We start from the raw sequence: 27,630 nt of genomic DNA, 5'->3' as shown, positions 1-27,630 counted from the left end.
CAAAAAAAAATTAGAAACCTCAGAAGATTCCAAATCTTTTAGTATTTTGGGTGGTTTAAAGAAAAATGCATTACTCTTTTATAAATAAATTCCTAAAAGAATTTGGGGCATTCTTATAACAGTTTAAGGTTGATTTAGGATTATTTTGTCTCGCCTGACGGACCCAGCTGGCCCAATTCTAGAATACCGGGCCAGGAAACTTATTACAGGGGACATTGTGAGAAGGAAACAATCCCAGCTTCTGGGCACTGAATGAGACCAGGCTGCAGGTGTTGAAGGAAGGTCAGTCCAGCAGGCTTGACACTGCACACAAAAATGTCACAGTAAATAGGTGTAGTTCACACACATGCGGTCCCACAGGGAAAGAGACTCGCCATAGAGTAGCAGGAGTGGTATCATGTGCAGACAGAACATGGCAAGAGGGAACCTGCGAGCAGGAACTCAACTTAGTTGTTGATCACTAGGGAGGTGGCACTGGGAAGAATGCCTGCAAGGTAGTAGGGCTTCGTTTCTCCTAAGAAAGACAGGGCAACGGTTTGGCAAAGCAGGTCTGAGAGGAATTTTGTATACAAATAATGAAGACAAGGATCCAGTTCATCAAACTGCAGGTCTTAAACCAGCCTAGTCACTGCTCCTGAGATTCAAGGCCAATGCCCTAGTAATAGCAGCTCGAATACTGTAACAGGTTCCTGTTGCTGCACAAGACATTACTGCAAACCCAGTGGCTTAAAGCAACAAACATTATTCACAGCTTCCTTGGGTCCGGAGTCTGGGTAGTTGGGTCCTCTGTTCAGGGTCTCACCAGGCTGAAATCAAAGTGTCGGCTGGAGCTGGGATCTCATCTGGGGCTCAGAATCCGCTTCCAATCCCATTCATGTGGTTTGCAGACTTCAGAGGCTTGTGGCTGTAAGAAGACCGAGGTCCTTGTTTTCTTGTTGGCTGTCAGCAGGGGAGCTTTCAGCTCCTGAAAGCTGCCTTCAAGAGCTAGTCCATGGCACTTTCACAACAGAGCATCTTACTTCTTCAAATCCAGCAGGAGAACCTTCCTCCAGTTGGCTACAGTGGATTCTTACATAGGTAACTTGAGCCCCAGAATGACTATTCCATCATCGTTGCCATATAATGTAACTTAATCAAGGGAAGGACTATCTCATCGTATTCACATGCACACCAGGGAGAGGGAATCTCGGGGGCCATTGTGGAGTTCTGCTGGATGATTCAAAACTGAGGCTACGTTTGTTGAGTGTTTATTAAATGCTCAGCACCATGCTGCAATTGGGGGTACAAAACTGAATGAAATAAATCAGGAATATAAGGCAGATAGGGAAGCCCATGGACTAATGGAGGATGCAGAATTGAAAATTAATTCTAAAACAAGCTAGTATGTCTGTAATAGTTGAATGTGGAAATGACACAGAAAAGATAGTCAAGGAAGTGAGGTATAGCTTGATAGGTGTTTTCTAGGCAGAAAGTAAAGAAGAGGGCATTTCAGGCAGAAGGCACGTTTATCTACCAACACATCTAAGAGGCTGTGAGTAGTGGGGCTTGACTGGGAAGGAGGGGCCTGAACAGATGTAAAGGTTCAGAACAGGAAGGACACAGAACTTAAGACTTCATCATGGACAGGAACCACCAAGGAACTTGTGAAGGGATATTAGTACATTAAGGTCACAGAGACCAAGTTACACAAAGATAAAAAAAACTGACGCCACAAAAATAAGAAAAATTTCAACATAAATAAGCACAAGTGAAAAGCAAAAGTCTCATACAAATTGATAACAAAAGACCAACATCCAACAGAAAATGAGCAAAAGATAAGAAAAAGCAATTAACAGAAGACACAAAAGGCTGATAAACAGAGAGAAGAGTGTTTAACATCACTTGTGATTAAGAAAGTGAAGATTCAAATAGTGAAACATCATTTTCACTACGAAATTGTTAGGATAACAGATATACAAAACATGTATACTTACTTAGATTATTGAAGGACAATACGTCAAAGGGTAAGCAGGTGTAGAGGTTTTATAGACAATTCTTGTTTTCTTCTTTATACTGTTTTCTAAATTTCCCCAATGAACTTGTATAAATTCTTAAAATAGTACCTAACATATTCATTTATTTTAAGAGAGAAAAAGCGTCTAATGAGAAACCGCAGTCCCTGTCCACCCAACTCGCCTCCAGAGGCAACTACTTTCAGCTCTTCTAGTGTGCACTGCTCCCGGTGGTTTACATGTATTCACTCATTTAATCTTCTCAACTGTCCTACGAGGTGGAACTACGATTATCTCCAATTTACACATAAGGATACTGAAGCACAGAGAAGTTAAATAACTTACCCAAGGTCACATAAGCTAGTAAGTAGTGGAGCTGGGATCTGAACCCAAGTGATCTGGCTCCAGAGTTAAAGATTTGCTGCTGTTACTGTGGCCTTACCGAACTATAATGCATTACTTAACTCACATTTATAAAGTCACTATTACCTAGCACATGGCAATAAAATCATTTTAAAAAAAAGTTGTTTTACTTACATTTGTATCTGATAAGCAACTGATAAACTGAAACTGAAACATGATGAAATAAAAGTTTGCAGCTCTAATCATCACTTAAATATCCTAATACATTTAAATTAAAATTAATGTGCTAATACTTCCTCTTTCCTGATTTATAACAGCATATTTTCTTCCAAAGCTATCATATATATTTTTAAACACATTATAGAAATTAGATGACTTAAAGGATATACAGAAAGAAAATAATCAAAAATAAGTTAATTCAGATGTACACAATCAGAAAAAGATACTGAAGTTAACGAATATGTGGCTTAAAAATCAATACAGCGTCCTTTTCGTTCCCAATCTCCATATCGGGTAGGTTCTGGGCCCCTGGGTCCACCTCTTTCTTTGGTAACAGGATTAACATCATCTGGAAATTCTGAAGAAAGACAGAGATGCAAAAAAAAGCAGTCAATGGAGACGGGAAAAGCATCATGGTCAATTCTGCAGACAAGGCTGCAGAGCTGACAGTTAACAGGCTGCATGCTACTGATGAGGCTACTACTATGCAGTCCTTAAACAAACTCTCCCCAGAGAGTGGTTCCTCTCCCCAGTTTGAGAAATCACTTTAGCACCCAATCTTCATATCCAATCTACTTTATTTCCTGCATTAGTGACTTAGAATTCTCAGAGGACTCTCAGGCCCTCATCTGAGGAGTGGCTGGGTTAGAACAGAAGGAAAGGGGTGCAGAGAATACAGAGTACAAATCCACAGGGTTTGGAAGGTTTTGAAACAAGATTACTTTGAAGATTACTTTGATTCAATGCCTTATTTTTCTTAACAGTGAAGTGGGTACAACCATCACACCTGCCTTACTATCTTGAGAAATAAAAAAAGAAATGCATGTAAAAGGTCTAGCGCAGTGCCAGCTACATAAGAATGCTCAAATAATTTTAGCTATGAGTATTAATTTTCCTCATCATACAGTTTTGGCTTCAGCAACTGGTTCCCGGAAAGTGCCATTTATGGGCATAACAACTGTTATTATTGTTAACAGTGTATGTTCATAATAGGATTTTCCGTTTTGAGTCAGGCCCAATTCTGAGGACTTTATACATATTAATTCATTTAACCCTCATAATAATCCTTTGGGACAGGAACAATTATTGTTTCCATTTTATAGATGAGGAAGACGAGACTAAGTGATGAAACTGAGTTTGAATTCACACATTCTGGCTGCAGTCTTGCTCTCAGTACATACACTGTACTGATCTGTACACAGGAAGATCAGGAGAGGAACAAGCTATTTGAAAGAATCCCAATTCTTAAACAATGTCTAATCACTCATTCATTTTCTTTGACCTATAGGTGATTTACAATATTGTATTAGTTTCAGGTGTACAGCACAGTGATTCAGTTAGTTTTACAGATTATACTCCAGGAAAAGGTATTACAAGATAAAGGCAATAATTCCCTGTGCTATATATCATTGTTGCTTATCCAATCTATACACAGTAGTTTGTACCTCTTAATCCCATACCCCTATCTTGGCCCCCCCTTGCCTCTCCCCACTGGGAACCACTAGTTAGTTTTCTATGCTGTGAGTCTGTTACTGTTTTGCTATATACACTGTTTATTTTTTAGGTTCCACATGTAAGTGATAGAGTATTTGTCTTTCTCTGATTTTTTCACTAAGCATAATATTCTCGAGGTCCATCCACACTGTTGCAAATTTCATTCTTTTTAATGGCCGAGTAATATTCCATTGTGTGTGTGTGTGTGTGTGTGTGTGTGTGTGTGTGTGTATCTTCTTTTTTTTTTTTTTTTGCGGTATGCAGGCCTCTCACCGCTGTGGCCTCTCCCATTGCAGAGCACAGGCTCCAGACATGCAGGCTCAGAGGCCACGGCTCACGGGCCTAGCCACTCCGCGGCATGTGGGATCTTCCCAGACTGGGGCACGAACCCGTGTCCCCTGCATCAGCAGGTGGACTCTCAACGACTGCGCCACCAGGGAAGCCCTGTGTGTATCTTCTTTATCCATTCATCTGTTGGTCGCTTAAGTTGCTTCCATATCTTGGCTATTGTAAATAATGCTGCTATGAACGCTGGGGTGCACGTATCTCTTCAAATTAGTGTTTTCATTTTCTTTGGATATGTACATAGTAGTGGAATTGCTGGGTCATATGGTAGTTCTATTTTCAGTTTTCTGAGGAACCTCCATGTTTTCCATATTGGATGCACCAATTTACATTCTCACCAACAGTGTAAAGAGGGTTCCCTTTTATCCACACCCTCTCTAGCATTTATTATTTGTTGACTTTTTGATGATGGCCATTCTGACCAGTGTGAGGTGGTACCCCACTGTAGTTTTGATTTGAAATTCTCTAATAATTAGTGATGTTGAGCATTTTTTCATGTGCCTGTTGGCCATGTGTATGTCTTCTTTGGAAAAATGTCTATTCAGGTCTTCTGCCCATTTTTGGATTGGACTGTTTTTTTATATTGAGTTGTATGAGCTGTTTATATATTTTGGATATTAACCCTGTGTTGGTCATATCGTTTGCAAACATTTTCTCTCATTCACAGGTTGTCTTTTCATTTTGTCCACGGTTCCTTAGCTGTGCAAAAGTTTTTAAGTTTAATTAGGTCCCATCTGTTTATTTCTTTTGCCTTAGGAGACAGATCCAAAAAAATATTGCTACAATTTATGTCAAAGAGTGTTCTGCCTATGTTCTCTTCTATGAGTTTTATGGCTTCAGGTCTTACATTTAGATATTTAGTCCATTGAGTTTATTTTTGTATATGGTGTGAGGAAATGTTCTAATCTCATTCTTTTACATGTAGCTGTCCAGTTTTCCCAGCACAACTTACTGAAGAGATTGTCTTCTTCCATTGTATATTCTTACCTCCTTTGTTGTAGATTAATTGACCAAAGGTTCATGGGTTTACTTCTGGGATCTCTATTGTGTTCCATTAATCTATGTGTATGTTTTTGTGCTGGTACCATGCTGTTTTGATTACTGTAGCTTTGTAGTATAGTCTGAAGTCTGGGCGCTTGACACCTCCAGATTTGTTCTTTTTCCTCCAGATTGTTTTGGCAATTTGGGGCCTTCTGTGGTTCTATATGAATGTTAGGCTTATTTGTTCTAGTTCTGTGAAAAATGTCATGAGTATTTTGATAGGGATTGCATTTAATCTGGAGATTGCTTTGGGTAGTATGGCCATTTTAACAATATTAATTCTTCCAATCCAAGAGCACAGGATATCCTTCCATTTCTTTTATAAATTTCCTTTATCATTGTTTCATAGTTTTCAGAGTACGGGTCTTTCACCTTTAAGTTTATTCCTAGGTATTGTATTCTTTTTGGTGTGATTTTAATGGGGATTTTTTTTTCACTTTATCTTTCTGATAGTTCATTATTAGTGTATGTAAAGGAAACATATTTCTGTATATTAATCTTGTATTCTGCAATTTTACAGAATTCATTTATTAGTGCTAATAGTTTTCTGGTGGAGACATTAGGGTTTTCTATATGTAGTATCATGGATCTGCAAATAATGACAGTTTTACTTCTTCCCTTTACATTTGCATACCTATTTATCTTCCTCGTCTGATTGCTGTGGCTAGAACTTCCAATACTATGTTAAATAGAAGGGGCAAAGAGTGGGCATCCCTGTCTTGTTCCTGAGTTAGAAGAAAGGCTTTCAACTTTTACTGCTGAATATGATGTTAGCTGTGGATTTGTCATAAATAGCCTTTATTACGTTGAGATATGTTCCCTCTATACCCACTTCAGTGAGAATTTTATAATGAATGGATAATGAATTTTGTCAAATGGTTTTTCTGCATCTATTGAGATGATCAGTTGGTTTTTATCCTTCCCTTTGTTAATGTGGTGTATCACATTAATTGATTTGCAAATACTGAACAATCTTTGTGTCCCTGGAATAAATCCAAATTGATCATCATATACAATCCTTTTAATATATTTTTGGATTCAGTTTGCTAATATTCTGCTGAGGATTTTAGAATCTATATTCATTGATATTGACCTGTAATTTTCTTTTTTTGTAGTGTCTTTGTGTGGTTTTGGTATCAGGGTAATTATTGGTGGCCTTGTAGAATGAATTTGAGAGTGTTCCGTCCTCTTCAATTTTTTGGAATAGTTTGAGGTGGTTAGGTATTAGCTCTTCTTTATATGTTTGGTAGAATTCTCCTTTGAAGCTGTCTGGTCCTGGACTTTTGTTTGCTGGGAGTATTTAAATTACAGATTCAACTTTACTACTAGTGATCAGTCTGATCAAGTTGTCTATTTCTTTTTGATTCAGTCTTGACAGGTTGTATGTTTCTAGAAATTTATCCATTTTCTCTAGGTTGTCCAATTCATTGACATATAACTGTTAGTAGTGTTCTCTTATGATTTTTTGTATCTGTGGTTTTTGCTGTTCCTTCTCCTCTTTCATTTCTTATTTTATTTGGGTCTTCTCTCTTTTCTTCTTGGTGATCCTTGCTAAATGTTTACCAATTTTGTTCATCTTATAAAAAAACCAGCTCTTCGTTTTATTGATCTTTTCTATTGTTTTGTTGATCGCTATTTTATTTCCCCTCTGATCTTTATCCCCTTCCTATTGCTGACTTTGGGCTTTGTTCTTCTTTTTCTAATTCTTTTAAGTGGCAGGTTAGGTTGCTTACTTGAGATTTTTCTTCTTTCTTGAGAAAGGCCTGTACTGCTATAAACTTCCTTCTTAGAACTACTTTTGCTGCACCCTATAGGTTTTGGAGTGTTGAATTTCCATTTTCTTTGGTCTTGAGGTATTTTCTGATTTCCTCTTTGATTTCTTCATTCACCCATTGGTTTTTTAGTAGCATGTTGTTTTAGTCTCTAAGTATTTGTTCTTTTCCCATTTTTCTTTTTGTAATTGATTTCTAGTTTTATACTGCTACGGTCGGAAAAAATGTTTGATATAATTTCTATCTTCTCACATTTTTTGAGACTTGTTTTATGGCCTAGCATGTGATCTATCCTGGAGAATGTTCCATGTGCACTTGAATATAATGTGTATTCTGTTGTTTTTGGATATAATGTTCTGTATAAATCTGTTAAGTCCAAGAGGTCTATTGTGTCATTTAAGACCAGTGTTGCCTTATTGATTTTCTGTCTGGATGATTTGCGCATTAATGTAAGTGTGGTGTTAAAGTGCCCTACTATTATTGTGAATTTCTCCCTTTTTGTCTGTTAGTATTTGCTTTATATATTTAGGTGCTCCTGTTTCAAGTATTTATGTTAATGATAACATCCTCTTCTTGTATTGATCGCTTTACCATTATATAATGCCCTTCTCTGTCTTTTGTTACAGTCTTTGTTTAAAGTCTACTTTATCTGATATGAGTATTGCTACCCCCACTTTCTTGTCATTTCTGTTTGCATGAAATAACTTTTTCCATCCCCTCACTTTGTCTGTGTCTTTGGTTCTGAAGTGAGTCTCTTGTAGGCAGCAAATAGAAGGGCCTCATCACCCTATGTCTTTTGATTTGATTATTTAGTCCTTTGACATTTAATTTCTGATAGGTATGTAGTTAATGCCATTTTATGTTTCCTAGTTGTTTTTCTATTTCTTTGTTCATTTCTTCTTTTCGTTTCTTCTCTTGTGGTTTGATGATTTTCTTTAGTAGTATGCTTGTATTCTTTTTAGTTTTATCTACTGTAGTTTTGATTTGTGATTACCATGGGATTCATATATGTTGACCTGTAACTATATCTACTTGGTTTGAACTGATAGTCATTTAAGTTCAGATGCATTTGAAAAGATCTACAGTTTTTACGCCTCTCCCCTACATTTTATGTTTTTGATGTCATATTTTATATCTTCATGTTTATCTCTTAACTGTTTATTGTAGTTACAGTTGCTTCTACAATTTTTTTTAAGTTCATCTCTTTCTTTTTAATTCCTTGCCAAACAGTCAGTAACAACCAACAGATATTAAGGTTCTGTTTTCCAGCCCTTCCCTTACAGCTACAAGTTCATTAGGTATGTGGGGTCTATGTCCCAGGTCACTGCAGGCAACAGTTAACCAAATGCTTTTACAATTTTTTGTTTTTAATCTTTGTACGGGCTTATTTAAGTGGTTGATCCTCCGTCCTTACTATATATTTGCCTTTCCTATCAGGATTCCCCTTTCCTACAGCTTACTTTTCCACTCAGAGAAGTCCCTTCAACATTTCTTTTAAGGTAAGTTTAGTATTGATGAACTCTTACCTTCTGCTTATCTGAGACGCCCTTTATCACTCCTTCTATTTTAATGATAATCTTGCTGAATAGAGTACCCTAGGTTGCAGGTTTTCCCTTTCGGGACTCTGAATATATCGTGCTGCTCCCTTCTGGCCTGTAAAGTTTCTGCAGAGAAATCAGGTGACAGACTTATAGGGACTTCCTTGTGTATGACACTGTTTTTCTCTTGCTGCCTTCAGAATTCGAACTTTTGCCATTTTAATTATGATATGTCTTGGTGTGCATCTGTTTGGGTTCATCTTGTTTGGACCCTCTTCCTGTACCTCGATATCTGTTTCTTTCTTCAGATTGTGGAAGTTTTCAGTCACAATTTCCTCAAATACAATTTCAATTCCCTTCTCTCTCTCTCTCTCCTCCTTCTGGGCTCCTTATATGTTATCCCAGAGATCTCTTAGACTGTTTTCATTTTTTAAAACTGCCTTTCTTGGGCTTCCCTGGTGGCGCAGTGGTTGAGAGTCCGCCTGCCGATGCAGGGGACATGGGTTCGTGCCCCGGTCTGGGAAGATCCCACATGCTGCGGAACGGCTGGGCCGGTGAGCCATGGCCACTGAGCCTGTGCGTCCAGAGCCTGTGCTCCGCAATGGGAGAGGCCACAGCAGTGAGAGGCCCACGTACTGCAAAAAAACAAAAAAAAACCAAAAAAAACCCTGCCTTTCTTTTTGCTGTTCTGATGGGTGATGTGCATTATTCTATCTTCCAGATCACTTATGCGTTCTTCTGTGTCACTTAGCCGGTTATTCATTCCTTCTAGTGTGTTTTTTACTTCAACTATTGAATTCTTCATTTCTGATTGGGTCTTTTTTTATATTTTCTAGTTCCTTGTTAAAAACATTGCTGTGTAGATGTATTCTTCCCCCTAATTCAGTTAACACTCTTATAACCAATGCTTTGAATTCTTTATCTAGTCAACTGTTTCATTAGTAGTTTTTTCAGGGGTTTTCTACTGCTCTTTCAATTGAGAGGAGTTCCTCTGCCTTTTCATTTTGCTTAACTTTTCCTGCCTCTGTGAATTTAGGTGACAGTTACCTCGAAGGAGTGTTCTTATGTAGGAGTGTCCCTATACCGACTGCGTGTGCCCAATGCCTTTTGTGGGAGAACTGAATTTGACATGGACGCAAATCATGTCTTTCCTCAGGGTGTGCTGACAGCTATCTCCTTGGTAGGAGGCGGGCCTGCTGGTGGAGGGGCTAGAGCTGGAGCCAGGTGTGGGGCAGGACTTCCCCTCTGCTAGGTGGCTGTCACTGTCCTATCAGGGGTGGGGTCTGATCCCAGGTTGCTGGAGCAGAAGCCCTGAGGGTCAGGCATGAGCTGGCTCTGTTCCCATTAAGTGGGTCTTTTCCTCTCTCCTTGCCCCAGAGCAGGAAGTGCTGAAGTGAGTGGGGCCTGTGTGGGCTCTCCGCTCATGTCAGCCTCAGACAGAGGTCTGAGCTGTCTCTGCTTCACTGCCTGTTCAGGTGCACATATTTGTTTCCCATGCTCCACTCAGATGCAGCCTCGGTACAAGTCCACTTTGACCCTCTCACCTGATCACTGCCCCCAGCCCCTGTCACCTCCATCTGGCTGTGGAGCCACACTGCAGAGCTGCGGGGGGCCCGTGTGGACTCTCGGCGTGTACCAGGAGTGAGCTGTGGCAGGCCAGCTGCTGTCAGAGGTCTGGGCTGCTTCTGCTGTGCCACTTGAGTAAGTGCCGACAATGGCTGCCGCTACCCCTCCCAGGCTCCACCCTGGGACTGGGTCACCGCTGTGTCCCACGGCTGAGTCTTCTTCCTGGTAGTGGCTGCCCCAGAATGGAATGAGTGGGACCAGAGAGTTGGCTTGGCTTGGGGCTGGGGTGCATGATGAGGCAGCCGCAGGACTTGGCAGCTGCTGGAGCAGACCTCTCTCTGCCCTGCCTTTGGGCCAAGCCTGAGTGCACCCTCCTCACAAGCGGAGTCCAGGTCCCTCTGCCCTCCTGGGAGTCCCAGTTGCCCTCCAACCGGCCAAGGGGGCTCGTCTCCCCTGTGGAGGACGCCAGGACTAGGGCACCCAATCTGTGGTTCTCAGCACTCACTGCCCATGGTGGGTCTCCACCATGGAGTCTCCATTTTCTTCTGAGTCCTCTCCCAGGGGCACAGGTCCTGACCTGATCACTTTTCTTCCCTTCCTACCCAATTATGTGTGGATATTTTTTTACAGTCTTGATTGTACCAGGGTCTTTCTGCTAGTTTCCAGTGAAATTGTTCCATATGTAGATATTGTTTTTGTTGTTTTTTTCTTTGCAATACGCGGGCCTCTCACTGCTGTGGCCTCTCCCGTTGCGGAGCACAGGCTCTAGACGCGCAGGCTCAGCGGCCATGGCTCACCGGCCCAGCCGCTCCACAGCATGTGGGATCTTCCCGGACCAGGGCATGAACCTGTGTCCCCTGCATTGGCAGGTGGACTCTCAACCGCTGCGCCACCAGGGAAGCCCCTTTGCCCATTTTTGAATTGGGTTCTTTTCGTTGTTGTTGAATTGTAGGAGTTCTTTATTCTGGATATTAATTCTTTTCAAATATATGATTTACAAATATTTTCACCCATTCTGCAGGTTATTTTTCTCACTTTCTTGATAATGTTCTAATATGAACAAAATTTCTTAATTTTGTTGATGTCTTATTTACCTATTTTTACATTTGTTGCTTGTGCTTTTGGTGTCATATGCATGAAATCATTGTCAAATCCAGGGACATGAAGAGTCTGCCCAATTTTCTTCTAAGAGTTTTACAGTCTTCCCTCTTAAGTTCAGGTCTTTGACATATTTAGAATTAGTTTTTGAATATGGTGTAAGGTAAGGGGTCCAATTTCATTCTTTTACATGTGGATATCCTGTTTTCTCAGCACCACTTATTGAAAAGACTGTCCTTTTCGCCATTGAATGGTATTGGCAACCATGTCAAAAATCAATTAAGCATATATGTGAGTGTTTATTTATGAGACTGCTGCTTTTGTGTGAGACATTTTAAGGAAATATTTCCTCTCAGATTTTTACGCTTAGCTAAAACCTTTGAAGAAAAATTTTACCTCTAGATTAATGGCAACTTTTTAAAAGCCTCCATCACCTTGGCTGGTTGATCTGGTTATGAGATTGGACTTGGTAGAGTGCTATAATCTGAAATATTTAATGAATGAGCAAACCCCCAACGCTTTTATATTCTAGGAAGAATTCCAGACACAGGTCCCTGTATCCTCTACTGGTATCTTCTTGCCTAGGATGCTTCACTTCATAGATGGGTTAGCACTCATGAGACTGGAAAAACCAGACAAGCAGGGCAGCCTTGCCAAAGTTTCAAAGTGGTATGTTTACATTTATGCTGTATGAAATGCTATTTTTTGAATAGCTAATATCTGCACATTTTCCACAATTCAAAGGTACAAAAGGATATAGCATGAAAATAAAGTAGTACTTAAAAAAAAAAAAAAGCTTTAAGACATGAAACAAATTTTATATATACTGAATACAAAATAATGTTTAGTCTATCATCCCTTCTCCCGCCCAAAAACCTCTTTATTCTCCAAAACATCCCCTTCTCTTTCCCCAGCCATGTAGTTACAGTGAGAACAACCACATTTTCACCTATGACCCAGGCCACTGGCCACTGGTTGATTTAGCTGTGGACATCTGATCCAAGGAAGGCCAAGGAGCTCTCTTCTTAAGGAATCTGAAATCAGGACTAAGAAATTGTATTTTCAGTCTTGTTGTTCTCTTGAACTGAGTAGCTGCTAGGAGCAGTTACTTTCTGCCCAGTGGACTCAGAAGGGAGTATGGAGACAGAAAACAATGAAGAGTAGGTACCAAAGACAAGAGAAGGAAGAACACTCTGGTTTCCATACAGTGTTTAGTCCTGAGGTCCCAGTCTTCTTCTAAGGCCCAGCAGCATTACTGCCCTAGGGAGCCTCACTTGTTGCCTCTACCTTAATAACAGCATACCCTACCTTCTGCTTAAGTCTGTTCAAGTAAGTTTCTGTTATTTGCATCTTAATTCATCTATTTTGCCATGCGAATAATGGGGTGTAATAAATAAATTAATCAAACATAATCAATCACTGCCAGGGACCTGGAAATCTTTTTTTTAACCCATACATACTGACAGTCAATTCAGTAAGTCCCCTACATACGAACCTTCATGTCGCAAACTTTCAAAGATATGAACGTGCATTCCATCAACATCAGGGGTGAGTGAAAGTGCAGCTTGCCCTCTGTCTCCTATTGCTGACAATCCCTCAGCTCTACCATCTCCTACCTCCTCTCCCTCCTCCAGTCAGTAAGTCTTCTTGCCTGTTCCCTCGATGCCAGCCCCTCTGTGCCAGCTGTTGTATTGCACTACTGTACTTTTCAAGGGACTGTACTGTAAGATTAAAAAGGTTTTCTTTGTTTTTTATGTATTATTTGTGTGAAAAGTATTATAAACCTATTACAGTACAGTACTATATAGCCGATCGTGTTAGTTGGGTACCAAGGCTAACTCTGTTGGACTTACGAACAAATTGGACTTACGAACAAATTGGACTTACGAATGTGCTCTCGGAACAGAACTCGTTTGTATATAGAGGACTTACTGTATGGTAATTTTATTCATTGTTGAAATATTCTTTATTATTGTCAATGAAGAATTATAAACAATAACATGCTTCCTTCCTTTCATTTGCTTCTCAATGACAGAAACACTTTCTTTGAGACCAAAAATTAAGAGAGGAGGTTTACTCTACTCACTTGTCAGTGGTTCTTTCTCTAAATTGGAATCTTCTGGTGCATCAAAACGACCTTCTGGTAACTTTGGCTTCTTAAGGGGTTGTTTGATGGGTTTGGATTTTTCTCCTTGAGAACTTATTTTCCTCAAAGAATGACACAGAATGGGTGATCCTAGCAGAGTGAAGACAGTGAAAAAATAGGAGCTGTTCATTTATTCTACTTCAAAATGTAACACTTTTACTTACTTGTGTTAAGCTTATACATTCACAGTTATCAAAATTATAAAGTACAGAAGGACACACAGTGACAACCCTTCCCTCTGCCCCCATCTTTGAGATGGCCAGTTCCTTTCCTTGGAGGCAACCAATGCTATCAGTTTGAAAAGAAGAGCTTTGAAATGAGTTAGTTAACCATTATCAAAATTGCAAAAACAGATATAAAATGCGGATTCCTGGGACTTCCCTGGTGGCACAGTTGTTAAGAATCCGCCTGCCAATGCAGGGGACACAGGTTCGAGCCCTGGTCCAGGAAGATACCACATGCCGCAGAGCAACTAAGCCCATGTGCCACAACTACTGAGCCTGCACTCTAGAGACCATGCTCCACAACTACTGAGCCCACGCACCACAACTACTGAGGCCTGCGCGCCTAGAGCCTGTGCTCCGCAACGAGACACCACCATGAAGTCCACACGCCGTAACAAAGAGTAGCACTCGCTCACCGCAACTAGAGAAAGCCTGTGCACAGCAATGAAGACTCAACAAGGCAAAAAATAAATAATAAAATAAATTTATTTTTAAAACATTAATAAAATAAAATAAAATAAAATATGGATTCCTGTCTGAAGCAATGCCAAAAATACCAGGAATCAGATCATTAAGAGTAACTAAGTAGTAGGAACTTTTCAATGACAATATTTACTATTTAAATCTCTGTAAGTCACAAGGCACTGTATTTAGTATTCTTATATTTAAATCCTAATCATGCCCCTCTTTTTCCGCCAATTAAACATCTTAAACTGTATTGGGCACCTGCAATTTATAAATGAGCTCACTTTCTAGGTTACAATGAGAAAGGTAAGCTTTCAGTATTATGAAAGTTATCCAACCCTTGTTGAGATAATGTTCAGTAAGGGCAAAACCACTCTGAAAAATGACCTCAGGGTTGGGGTCTTCAACTTCCTGAAGGAAGAGCTTTAGAGGCAGACAGAGGTGGGTACCAGTTCTGGTCACACCACTGTGGCAGGCACAGTAATGGCCCCCAAAGAGGGTGAGAACCTAATATCTGGAAACTATGTGCAGGCTAGGTCACATGGTGAAGGAGAATCAGGTAAGAGATGGAACTGAAGTTGCTCATCAGATGACCCTGAGCTAGGTAGACTGTCCAGGATTACCTGGGTGGGTCCACTGTCATCACAGGGGTTCTTAAAAGGGGAAGAGAGAACTGGAAGAGAGAACCAGAGAGGTGGCAGTGAGAGAGAGACTTGATGATGTTGCTGGCTCTAAAGATGGAGGAAAGGGCCACCAAGTCCAGGAACTTGGGCAGCCTCTGGAAGATGGAAAAGGGAGGAAACAGATTCTCCCCTAGAGCACCCAGAAGAAACACAACCCTAACACCTTGGTTTCAGCACAGAGGGACCCATTTCAGACTTCTCACCTCTGGAACTGTAAGGATTTTTAAGCCACTAAGTTTGTGGTAATTTGTTACACCAGCAATAAGAAACTAAAACAAATACTTACTAGTTGTTTGACCTTTATCAAGTTATTTACCCTTTCTAAATCCATTTCTTCCCCTCTAAATTGAATATAACAGTATCTACCTCATGAGCTTACTAAATAGGTTAAACTGGACAATTCAGGCAAAGCACTTAGCACAGTGACAGACTGTATCTATTATTGTTATTACAGAATTATCTGGAAGCTCCTGATAGCATTACATGTAGTTAGGATTTTCTTTCACTACATGTATTTTATTCATATTCCAACAATGACTACATCACCCTACCCCGCTTTAAAAAATTATATATATATATATACACACATGCAAATATATATGCACAAGTATTTGTATGTATATATGTCTCCATGTATATATATATATATATACACCCTCCACAGCCAATTTGGAATTTACATTGACATGTTTGTAAGATTACATAAAGTTAACATTACATACAAACTGCATTAACAATTTCAAAATAGTACATCAGGCTGTTAATTTGCACGTCCACTGCATATATCTCAGTGTCTAGCAACATTGTTGATTGTCTGAATGTCCAACTGTAATGCAAATTAGTCTTCAGCCAACAAAATTCAAGGATTAAGAAAATAAATATACAACTGAATGTATTAAGAAAACTACAACGACTTACAGAATTAATATAGACTTCTCCCATCTGAATACTCACTTACATAAAATACTTCACATTTATGACACTAAATGGCTGAGAAGAATCTGTGAATCAATAAAAATTTCTATACATATTAAAATAAAAACACTTACCTAAAATTTTAATGTATTTATTGAGTTAGACTACAGACCATTTTGCCTTCAAACTTCCACTTCAATATTTAAGGGCATATTTTACCTTTAATTATGTCCTCAAAATAATACTTAGTTAAGCATGCACTAAAAATCAAAAGAGAAAAACCTGCAAAAAAATATCTTGTAAAGCTGCATTTATTTTTATTAAGAAACTATATGGGGGCTTCCCTGGTGGTGCAGTGGTTAAGAATCCGCCTGCCAATGTAGGGGGCATGGGTTTGAGCACGGGACCAGGAAGATCCCACATGCCGTGGAGCAACTAAGCCCATGCACCACAACTACTGAGCCTGTGCTCTAGAGCCCGCGAGGCACAACTACTGAGCCTGCATGCCTCAACTACTGAAGCCCAAACGCCTAGAGCCTGTGCTCTGCAACAAAAGAAGCCACCACAATGAGAAGCCTGTGCACCGCAACAAACAGCAGCCCCCGCTCACAGCAAGTAGAGAAAGCTCTGCGTGCAGCAACGAAGACCCAACACAGCCAAAAATAAAAATAAATAAATTTATTTTTTTAAAAAAGAAATTATATGGGTAACAGAAATATGAGTTTCTGATTGTACTAATATATTTCATATAATAATCTGTTCTTCGTTTTTTGTGGTTGACTATTTAGAAAAATATTATATTGAAAATGTTGGTGAATATAAACCATGCAAAACTGAAAGACATTCTAGGTCCCAAATCTCACGGATGTCCATGCTTGCCACTATTATTCAACATAGTTTTGGAAGTCCTAGCCACGGCAATCAGAGAAGAAAAAGAAATAAATGGAATACAAATTGGAAAAGAAGAAGTAACACTGTCACTGTTTGCAGATGACATGATACTATATATAGAGAATCCTAAAAATGCCACCAGAAAACTACTAGAGCTAATCAATGAATTTGGTAAAGTTGCAGGATACAAATTTAATGCACAGAAATCTCTTGCATTCCTATACACTAAGAACGAAAGATCAGAAAGAGAAATTAAGGAAACAATCCCATTCACCACTGCAACAAAAAGAATAAAATACCTAGGAATAAACCTACCTAAGGAGGTAAATGACCTGTACTCAGAAAACTGTAAGACACTGATGAAAGAAATCAAAGATGACACAAACAGATGGAGAGATACGCCATGTTCTTGGATTGAAAGAATCAATATTGTGAAAATGACTATACCGCCCAAAGCAATCTACAGATTCAATGCAATCCCTATCAAACTACCAGTGGCAGTTTTTACAGAACTGGAACAAAAACTCTTAAAATTTGTCTGGAGACACAAAAGACCCCCAATAGCCAAAGCAGTCTTGAGGGAAAAAAACCAGAGCTGGAGGAATCAGACTCCCTGACTTCAGACTATACTACAAAGTTACAGTAATCAAGACAATATGGTACTAGCACAAAAACAGAAATATAGATCAATGGAACAGGACAGAAAGCCCAGAGATAAACCTACGCACCTATGGTCAACAAAGGAGGCAAGGATATACAATGAAGAAAAGACAGTCTCTTCAATAGTGGTGCTGGGAAAACTGGACAGCCAAATATAAAGGCATGAAATTAGAACACTTCTCAATACCATACACAAAAATAAACTCAAAATGGATTAAAGACCTAAATATAAGGCGAGACACTATAAAACTCTTAGAGGAAAACATAGGAAGAACACTCTTTGACATAATTCACAGTAAGATCTTTTTGATCCACCTCCTAGAGTAATGGAAATAAAAATAAAAATAAACAAATTGGACCTAATGAAACTTAAAAGCTTTTGCAAAGCAAAGGAAACTACAAACAAGATGAAAAGACAACCCTCAGAATGGGAGAAAATATTTGCAAATGAATCAACGGACAAAGGATTAATCTCCAAAATATATAAACAGCTCATGCAGTTCAATATTAAAGAAACAAACAACGCAATGAAAAAATGGGCAGAAGACCTAAACAGACATTTCTCCAAAGAAGATGTACAGATGGCCAAGAAGCACATGAAAAGCTGCTCAACATCACTAATTATTAGAGAAATGCAAATCAAAACTACAATGAGATATCACCTCACACCAGTTAGAATGGGCATCATCAGAAAATCTACAAACAACAAATGCTGGAGAGGGTGTGGAGAAAAGGGAACCCTCTTGCACTGTTGGTGGGAATGTAAATTGATACAGCCACCATGGAGAAGAGTATGGAGGTTCCTTAAAAAACTAAAAATAGAATTACCATATGATCCAGCAATCCCACTTCTGGGCATATACCCAGAGAAAACCATAATTCAAAAAGACACACGTACCGCAATGTTCACTGCAGCACTATTTACGATAGCCAGTTAACGGAAGCAACCTATATGCCCATCGACAGATGAATGGATAAAGAACATGTGGTACATATATACAATGGAATATTACTCAGGCATAAAAGGGAATGAAATTGGGTCATTTGTAGAGACATGGATGGATCTAAAGACTGTCATACAGAGTGAAGTAAGTCGGAAAGAGAAAAACAAATATCGTACATTAATGCATATATGTGGAACCTAGGAAAATGGTACAGATCAACTGGTTTGCAGGGCAGAAATAGAGACACAGATGTAGAGAACAAACGTATGGACACCAAGGGGGAGAAGCGGCGGGGGTGGTGGTGGTGGTGGTATGAATCAGGAGATTGGGATTGACATATATACACTAATATGTATAAAATAGATAACTAATAAGAACCTGCTGTATAAAAAATAAATAAAATTATATTAAAAAGAAAAGCAAAAAAACACGTGGACACAAAGTAAAATGAAGAACCCAATATTAAAGGAAGATCTAAAAAAGCAGTCAGGTCAAAGACATATTACTAGTAAAGGAATAAAAATTAGACAGATGACTTCCCATTAGCTATAATGAAAGCCAGAAGAGATAGAGCTGTGAGAAAATGATGCAGCCATTGAAACTACTTTCAAGAACAGGAGAGAAATAAAACCATATTTTCAGATTAAAAATAAAATATATATTAAAAAAAAACACAGAACTTTATCACAAGACTGTCACCAAAGGGAACTTCTAAACAATGTACTTTAAGAAACTGATCCAAGGACTTCCCTGGTGGTGCAGTGGTTGAGAATCCACCTGCCAATGCAGGGGACACAGGTTTGAGCTCTGGTCTGGGAAGATCCCACATGCCACAGAGTAACTAAGCCCGTGCGCCACAACTACTGAGCCTGCACTCTAGAGCCCACGCACCTAGAGTCCATGCTCTGCAACAAGAGGAGCCACAGCAATGAGAAGCCCAGGCACCACACTGAAGAGAAGCCCCCGCTCGATGCAACTAGAGAAAGCCCGCACGCAGCAACGAAGACCCAACGCAGCAAAAATAAATAAATAAATAAAAATTTAAAAAGTTGTTAGAAGAGTAAATCCTAAGCTTTCTCATCACAAAGAAAATAAATTTATAAAAAGAAAGTGATCAAAAAAGTAAAGTGTGAGATAAAATAGAAGATAAAAGTTTTATATGTTGACTGCATAAAAGTGCAATAACAGTATTGATTTGTGTTACTACACAATTCCACCTAACATACACACAACAAACACACACACACACACACACACACACACCCCTAAAAGGCTGAACAACAGAAGTGGAGGGTGAGTGAATTCAAAGCATTTTTAAGCTTTGTTCTGTTTAGGAGGAGAATAAAGATATTAATTAACTTTCAACTTCCTTAAGCATGCATTTAGATTTCAAGGATAACCAATAAAAAGCAGTGTGTATCTTCCAAAGCAGTGTGTATCTTCATTTTTTCCCTGTTTTTCCAGCAGAGGAAACAAATGAAAAAAGCAAACACTGAATTCAAAGTATGACAAATAGAAGGTGTGAAAAATAAGATGGTAGAAATAAAGCCAATTTTATCAGTAACTATAATTGTAAATGGACTGAACTCTCCAGTTAAAAGGTATGCTGTTGGACTTCAAAATAAAAACTCACCAAAATCTAGCCATATGCTGTTTATATGAAGAGAACCATTACCATGGTTCAAAAAAAAAAAAAGGACCAATGTTATGGATGGAAGGTTTGTGCCCAACCCCCCCCCCACATTCATACGCTGAAATTCTAACCCCTGATGTGATGATATTAGGAGGTGGGGCCTTTGGAAGGCAAGTAGATCAAGAGGGTGCAGCCCTCATAGTGGATTAGTGCCCTTATAAGAAAGGCTATGAGAGCTTGCAGGGTCCTTCTGCTATCTGCCACATGAGGATACAACAAGAAGACAGCCATCTGTGAACCAGAAAGCAGGCTCACACCAGAGACCAGATGTGCTGGCACCTTGATCTTGGACTTTCCAGCCTCCAGATCTGTGAAAAACAAATGTTTGATGTTTAAGCCGCCCAGTCTATGGTACTTTGTTATTGCAGCCTGAGCTAAGACATGTGAGATGCACCATTTCCACATCTTCTAAAAAAAAAGGGGAACCCACAGAAAATGGAAAGAAAATAAAAACAGTAAGAGAAGAAAATAATAACATAAATAAAAGACATAAAACTAAGAGGATCAACAAAACCAAAAGTTGGTTCTCTTAAAAGACTAAAACTACTGTGAAGCCTTTGGTAAAGCTAATATGAAAACGACAATAACAAAAACAAAAACACCCAAAAAAACCAAGAGAAGGTAAAATATATAATATGAGTAAAAGAGGAGTACATAGCTACATAGAACAAAAGTTTTTTAAAAACCCCAAACCAGTAACTTTATGCCTATATATTTAAAGTATACAAAATGAACAATTTTCTCAAAAAATTTAACTTATCAAAACTGACTTTAGAAGAGAAAATCTGGTAAATACCACAATAATCATTACAAAAATAACCAATAATTTAAAATCTTCCCTCAAAGAAAAGGGCAGGTCTAGACAGTTTTGTAGGCAATCTGTAGCAGACACTCAAGGAACAGAGTATTTCAATCTTAAAAAAAAAAAAAATCTAATATAGAAGAGAAAAGGATGAGAAGACTCTTGAATTCATTGTAAGAGGCTAGAATAACTTTAATTTCAAAACCAGAAAAGGAAATTCCAAGACAGGAAAATTACAGGCCAACTTCTAAACAAAATATTAGCATACCAAACCCAACACTAAATTAATAATATAATCAACCTGATCAATCTGAATATTTTCTAGAAATGCAAGAGTGATTCAGCACTAGAAAAATTTATAATTCACCAACCCACCATATTAAAGGAGAAAAGTGAATTAACAAACAAGATGAAGAAAAATGAATTAGTAAATTTCAAGATTTATTCTGTCTTAAAAAACAGACAACTACATAAACAAAAAACCCCCCAAATCCTTCTAGAAATGGCAAGGGACTTCATTAACCTAATAAAGGGCACACCTACAGCTAATATTACATGATGAAATATGAACATATTTCCTTTACAATTATGAACAAGTACGCCTATCACCACTTTTACGCAACATGGTACTGGAAATCTGAGCAAGGACAGAGAAACAAGAGAAAAGAAAAAGATATAAAGATTAGAAAGGGAGAACTAGATTTTCATTATTTGCAGGCAATATTTGTGTCTACCTAGCACCGCCCCACCAAAATCTGCAAATAAATTATTTAAATTAATAAAGTAATTTAGCCAGGTTACTGGACACAAAATCAATAAATAAGTCAACTGTGTTTCTATACATAAGCAGCAATCAGAAAGTGATAATCTTAAAAAATATCGAGCAGTTGTAACCAAACCCCAACAGGAACTTTTTTTTTTAAGAATTTTATATGGAAAGCAGATATCCAAGAATAGCCAAGACACTTCTGAAAAACAAGATGAAAGGACTTATTCTACTAAATATCAAGAGCTGTTACAAAGGCATGGTCATTAAGATAGGTGTTACATCACAGGAACAGACAAATAGATCAATGGAACTGAAGAGAGCCTAGAAATAAACCCGCGTGCATATGCATATGTAAACTTGATTCATGACAGGGGCGTTACATCGGGGGGGAAGGTCCAATATATGGACCTGGGACAACTGGTTACTGACATGGGAAGAAAGTGAAATTGGTTTCCTGCCTCACACCATACATGAAAATCAATTCCTGGTAGCATAAAGGCTTAAATATAAAAAGCCGAACAATAGACCTTTGAGGAGAAAATACAGAATATCTCTACGACCTTAGAGTAGGGAAGGCTTTAAGAAAGACCACAAAGCACAGACAATAAACAAAAGGATCAAGACAAGATTATAATAAAATTACGAATACCTGTTTATCAAAAGACACCTTTCCTTTGAATCTGTGTGACTGTACGATCAGATCCATTATTTTATTCTGTCTACTGCTGAAGATAATGTTTTAGAAAAAGACACCATAAGAGTAACAAAAGCAGTCCACAAACTGAGCTTGAGCTTGTATGGCCGTTAGCATAAGTGAGGCCATCTTGGGCCCATACAGGCTTTCTGCTGACCCTACCCAGGACTGTCCTGTGAAGTCAATCACTCTCTGTTGTCAAGGGCTTAGCAGTTAATCGACATTGTTCAATAATCATTCGGATCAGGTGGCCTCTATACTCTGTCAGTCCCCAAACAATGAGGAAAATCTTCGCTGACATATTCCGGGCACCCACAAGACCAGTTACCTACTCATAAATCTTAGGAACGCACTTCCTGTTTCCAAGCACATACCTCCATAGTCTAGGTCAACTATAAAACTGCCCCAATGGCCCCCTTGGCGGTTTGGAGGGCGGCTGTTAATTTTTCCTGACGGTTGTCCGCCTGCTCTCAGCCTTTACAGGTAAGTTACCCTATGATAAACTGATTCACCGATTGTATGAACCTGCCTGCCGTGTTTTTCAGTCTCAAGATGACTTCTCAGTTCAGTAAGCACTTTTCATTCCCTCCGCCCTCAAACAGAGCTATTTGCCATTTACATAAGTAAAAAAGGTATAGTGGTCAAATACATGTAAAGAATATAAATAAGAAAGACAACCCAATAAGAAAATGAAGAGATATTTCATCAAAAAAAGCGAAAAACTTTCGAAAAGATGTTTAACTTCTCTAATCAGAGAAACGCAAAATTGTAATGAAATACCGTTTCAACACCCTATAGGCAGACAAAAATTAAATTTTCTGATGCTATCCAATGTTGGCAAGTATGTGGGGCAACAGGAACTCTAATACTGCTGGTAGAAGTATAAGTAGCCAGTAGGAATGGAAAATGCCTTTACAGCTTGCCATCATATTGTAAAACTGAACAGGCCTATGCCACATATTCCAGGAATTCAACCCCTTGTGCAAGTACACCTACAGTGTACACAAGATGTGTAGCAGTCAATCCTGGTGCTTCTAGAGTTACACAATGTCCACTGAGAAGGGGAAAGGAAAAACGTATGATACACTCTCATAACTCAATGAATAATTACAGCATCACATATCAACATGGATGAATCTCAAACCAGTCAGGTGAAAACAGCAAGTAAAATAAATACAAATGGCATGAAGCCCTTTCTGTAAAGATCAAAAGCTTACAGTTACACAACTGCATCAGGAAGCAGGTAGCAGGTAGCCGCTTGGCAATGGAAATATTCTATTTCTTAAACTGGAGAATGGATTCATAAATGTCGGCTTTGCTTCACAACTCACATGTGTTATGTAAATTTTTGGTATGAAACACTTCATTCTTAAGTTTTGAACACTAGTGAAAAAGGGATATTGAATGAACACACAACGGAGCTTCACACAGTTATTACCTCGAGGTTTGAACATTATGGGACTTTTACTTTATATATTATTCATTCCTGGATCATTTAAAATTTTTACAACTTAACAGGTAGTCTGTCTGGGGAGAGATGATTACAGAAAGGAAAACAAACTTTATAGGAATCTGGGGCCCATCAGGAGGAGGGGCGGAATTGTCTTCAACTTAACACCATTTTTCCAGCGTGTCCTAAATTAAAACTAGGCTTAGCATACTCTGTGGGTTAAGGCTGTAATATTTTGAGAAAATTTTCCAGCAAAAATGGGTTTTACAAGATTGGTTTTTACTAAAAGCATGCATACTTTCTCAAGAATAATTCCTGGCTTCACCTAATTTTTATTATACTTATTAGCCTTCGGCCCACTTTTCCAAAATTCTGCACTTTTCCACTTCTAGTGCTGTAGACTGCCAGAGATCTTTTTCGCTGTAAATAAACTAAATAAGCAAATGATGAGTCCACTGCCGCAGGGCCCGCTTTTCCACACTCTCCACGCGCACCAGATGCCGCGCGCCCTGCGAACCCCCCAGGACTCAGGACGCCCGCCCGCTTCGTGGCCATCGCGGTGGCCGCCGGGAAGGAGGCGTCCGGACAGCGGGGCCCAGCGACTGTCCAGCTCCGGTCCCGCCCTGAGCTCGGGCGGGAAGGACCTGCCGGGGACGAGCGCGGTGGCCGTGCAGGACACGAAGGCTCGGCAGGCCCGGGGCCCCCGAGCCCGCGACACGCCGCTGCCCCGCCGAACGCGTTTCTCGCGGCATCCGTGCCTTCGCGACCCCGCCCGCGGGACCGTGCGCCTTACTTGCCGCTCTCCACGCTGTGGCCGGGATGTGGCCAAGCAACGAGGTGAAACCCAGCACAACCATGACGCCAGCTCCCGCCGCGTCCGCAACAGCCGCGTCTTCCCGGCACGCCCCGCGGGAGGGCGGGCGGGGCCTCCGCGGGGCGGGCGGGGCCTCCGTAGCCAGCGCCGGAAACCCGCGCTCCCGCACCTGGCTGTACGCAGGAAAAAGTGGAGCGGCTCGGCCTTATCATGAAGAACAACCCAAACTACCCTGAACCTCGTGTTGATGAAAACCTCAAATCATGGCTGAAGTTGGATGAGGGAATGCTTCCGTTTGTTCCTCTCAATTTGAGGCGAAGGTCTCTTGGAAGCTCGCTGCTCCAGTCCACAAATAGTGGGCACCTTCTACTCTTTTGCCTGTGCAATAGGCTTCTTTCCCCTCAGTTCTCCGTCTTTATTTTTTTACATTTCTGCTTGTTCAGCGAACTCTGACCCACTGACCAGGTGGCCTGGAAGATGACGTTTGGGTGCAGCGCAGAGCAGAAGGCTCTCATCTGGTCCAGCTGCTGGGAAGGAGAGCTGCGCATCCGCCCTCCGGTTCCAGCGGCTCCTGCCGTGTTCGGAACACGTGTGGCAGGTCAGGAGGCTTCATGGGACCTGTGGAAAGTCTACACAGAATCACACCGGAGTCCTTCGGGTTTTTTTTTTTTTTTTCTTCCTTCATTCCTTCCTTTTTTAGGAAAGTTCTTGGCCAGCTCTTGGGCCCTGGTGATGTCTGACCGAGTAATATCAGGTGGCTATATAATTTGAGTTTCTCATCACGAACCGGAGTCATCTGGTTCCCCTAGATAAGGACTCCTTTCACCAGGAGGCAGTGGTATATTCGGAACGCGGCCAGAGCCAAAACCCAAGCAGTTTTCATTAGCAGGTAGCTCGGTAGCTTACATACACACTTCACCCTTAGTTCCTATCTACAGTTTAGTGGTGAGCTCCTTGTGACCAGCTGACAGAGGAAAAAATTCAAAGCTGGATTACGGAGGGCTTTGCTCAATATACTGACCAGCTGGCAAATGACTGCTTTGGCATTTCGAGCTGCATTTAACAGAGGCCCTCGAGGAAACAGCAGAGAGAAAAAAGATCCTCCCAGAGGGCAGAACTTTATCTTCTACTCTTTGCCTGGAAGGAGATATAGCTTGAGATAAAGATCTGCATCAATTCATGGGCACTGAAATCAAGTGGTCAGGGACTGGGAAAATGTAAAGGTTTTGGAATAAGTTTTTTTGGAATTAGGACCTCTCCAAATGGCCCCAAAGCATGAGAACATTTGGGTCCCACTGAGTGCTCAAAAGAAGGCTTCCATGGCAAATGGGCTCTTAATCAGAAACAAGATTACTGCACGTTATGTACTGCTGTCTAACATATTATACCAACATTTTGGGGCTTAAAACAATAAACATCTATCCTCTCGCAGTTTTTGTGTGTCCGAAATCCAGGAACCAGGGCGCCTCTGGCTCTAGGTGTTAAATGAGGTTGCAGTCAGGCTGTGAGCTGGGGCTCCTGTCTCGCATGGAGGCTTGACTAGGGGAAGATCAGCTTCCGAGCTCACGCACATGATTATTGGCAGGATTTAGTTCCCTGTGGCTTTTGGACTGAAGGCCTCCCTCAGTTCCACGCTGCGTGGGCTTCTCCAAAGGTCATTTCACAACATGGCAGCTGGGTGTCCACGGAATGAACAAGCAGAACAAGGGAGACTGCTCGAGATGGAAGCCACAGCCCTTCCGTAATCTAACCTCAGAGGTGAAAGCCCATCACTTTTGCTGAACTCTGTCATTAGAAGTGAATGAATTAGCAGATCCAGCCCACCTCAACAGGAGGGGATTACACTGGGGGTGAATGCCAGCAGGTGGGGATCACTGAAGGGCATTTTAGAGGCTGCTGACCACCGTGACCATTCTGCAGGCATTGCTTAGCCTCCTCCCCTCACCCCAGCTGTGCTTGCTCAGTGCCCCCCTAACAAGGGAGGCACGGTGGCACGGAGACATGCATGTGTTAACACAGTATCCCCCCTGCCAAGACTGATGGGCTAGCACCACTACTTGCAGTGACCAACCCGATCGATCCCTGATATAATATGGAATAGCCTGGTGGCAGCTTTGGTTACAAGGGACTGTACTACAGTGAAGGAGATAGCAATTTGTTCTATAGGAATAGACAATTATTCTGGGTTTGGATTGCTTTCCCTGACTTATGCTTCTTTTAACACTTCACCTGTGGACTTACTGAATACCTTATGTTCCGTACACTTTATGTAGCATCCCATACAACATTGTTTCCTGTGGATACAGATGCCTGTGGGATAAACCAGTCTCATCACGTATCCCATCAGATCAGAAGCAGCTGGTCTTGTAGGACAGCCCTGTTAAAGGTTTACTCTTGGAACCAGGTGCGAAAATGCTTTGGGATGCTGTCCTGAAGGATTTGGCATGTGCTCCAAATGAGTTAACAGTGTTCAGTGATAGCTCTTCTGTTGACAGAATAACAGGCTCCAAAGAGCAGCAGAGGGATTGACCTCTTGTTGTGACGTCTCACACCCTGCCCGTGTATTTTGCTTTCCATTATGGGGAGACACAGTCTGCCATGGGTCCCGAGCATCCCTGCATATTATTGCTGAGTATCCCAGCTGCAACTCATTGCCTGATACTGGGCAGTTTCTGCATCTGGTCATATGGGCATCTAAGTGGGTCAAGGCAACCACAGCATTGCTACCATTTAACTGCTGCTCTCCTGGTGGAAAGAACTGGCTTGTGTGCTGCTTGTGCTGCTTGTTCAAAAATGGCTTGGCCCTTGCCTCTGGATTCTTCTCCTGTAATGCAATCCAAACTGCTTGGCCCTGGCCCTGCATCGCGTGTACACGCCTCACTTGGCCCTCAGCATCACCGTGGGAAATGAGGCTCTAAGAGCTGGTGTGACTGTGCTGACCGTTTGGCCACGACTTTGCTGTAGTAAGGTCTCTTGTCGCTGACCTGGGAGTCTCCTGTCTCCATGCATCCATGAAGCTGCAGCAAGACTGCAAGCAAGACAAGTAGATACAA

General features: G+C 40.5%; 1 protein-coding gene across 3 annotated transcripts; it reads right to left on the bottom strand.

The window, feature by feature from the left end:
• Window positions 1–35: 35 nt before the first annotated feature.
• On the bottom strand, window positions 36–24,643 carry SDHAF4 (succinate dehydrogenase complex assembly factor 4). 3 transcript variants are annotated; one of them, XM_029224231.1, is made up of 4 exons: window positions 24,557–24,643; window positions 13,514–13,663; window positions 2,801–2,931; window positions 36–2,393 (listed from the first exon to the last, which is right to left on the bottom strand). In XM_029224231.1, the coding sequence occupies exons 1-3, from the start codon at window positions 24,618–24,620 to the stop codon at window positions 2,822–2,824; spliced, it is 324 nt and encodes a 107-aa protein (XP_029080064.1). In that variant the 5' UTR covers window positions 24,621–24,643; the 3' UTR covers window positions 36–2,393; window positions 2,801–2,821. The 3 variants fall into 3 exon arrangements, with proteins under 3 accessions (XP_029080064.1, XP_029080063.1, XP_029080062.1); XM_029224230.1 differs by having other exon boundaries at window positions 36–2,389; XM_029224229.1 differs by lacking the exon at window positions 36–2,393 and having other exon boundaries at window positions 2,510–2,931.
• Between the last annotated feature and the right edge of the window lie 2,987 nt (window positions 24,644–27,630).

The sequence above is a fragment of the Monodon monoceros genome, unplaced genomic scaffold (genome assembly GCF_005190385.1).
Source record: "Monodon monoceros isolate NGI ecotype Baffin Bay Population unplaced genomic scaffold, NGI_Narwhal_1 Super_Scaffold_15, whole genome shotgun sequence".
Taxonomy (NCBI): domain Eukaryota; kingdom Metazoa; phylum Chordata; class Mammalia; order Artiodactyla; family Monodontidae; genus Monodon; species Monodon monoceros.
Note: the sequence above shows the minus strand (reverse complement) of the source record. Positions and strands in the feature narration are given on the sequence as shown.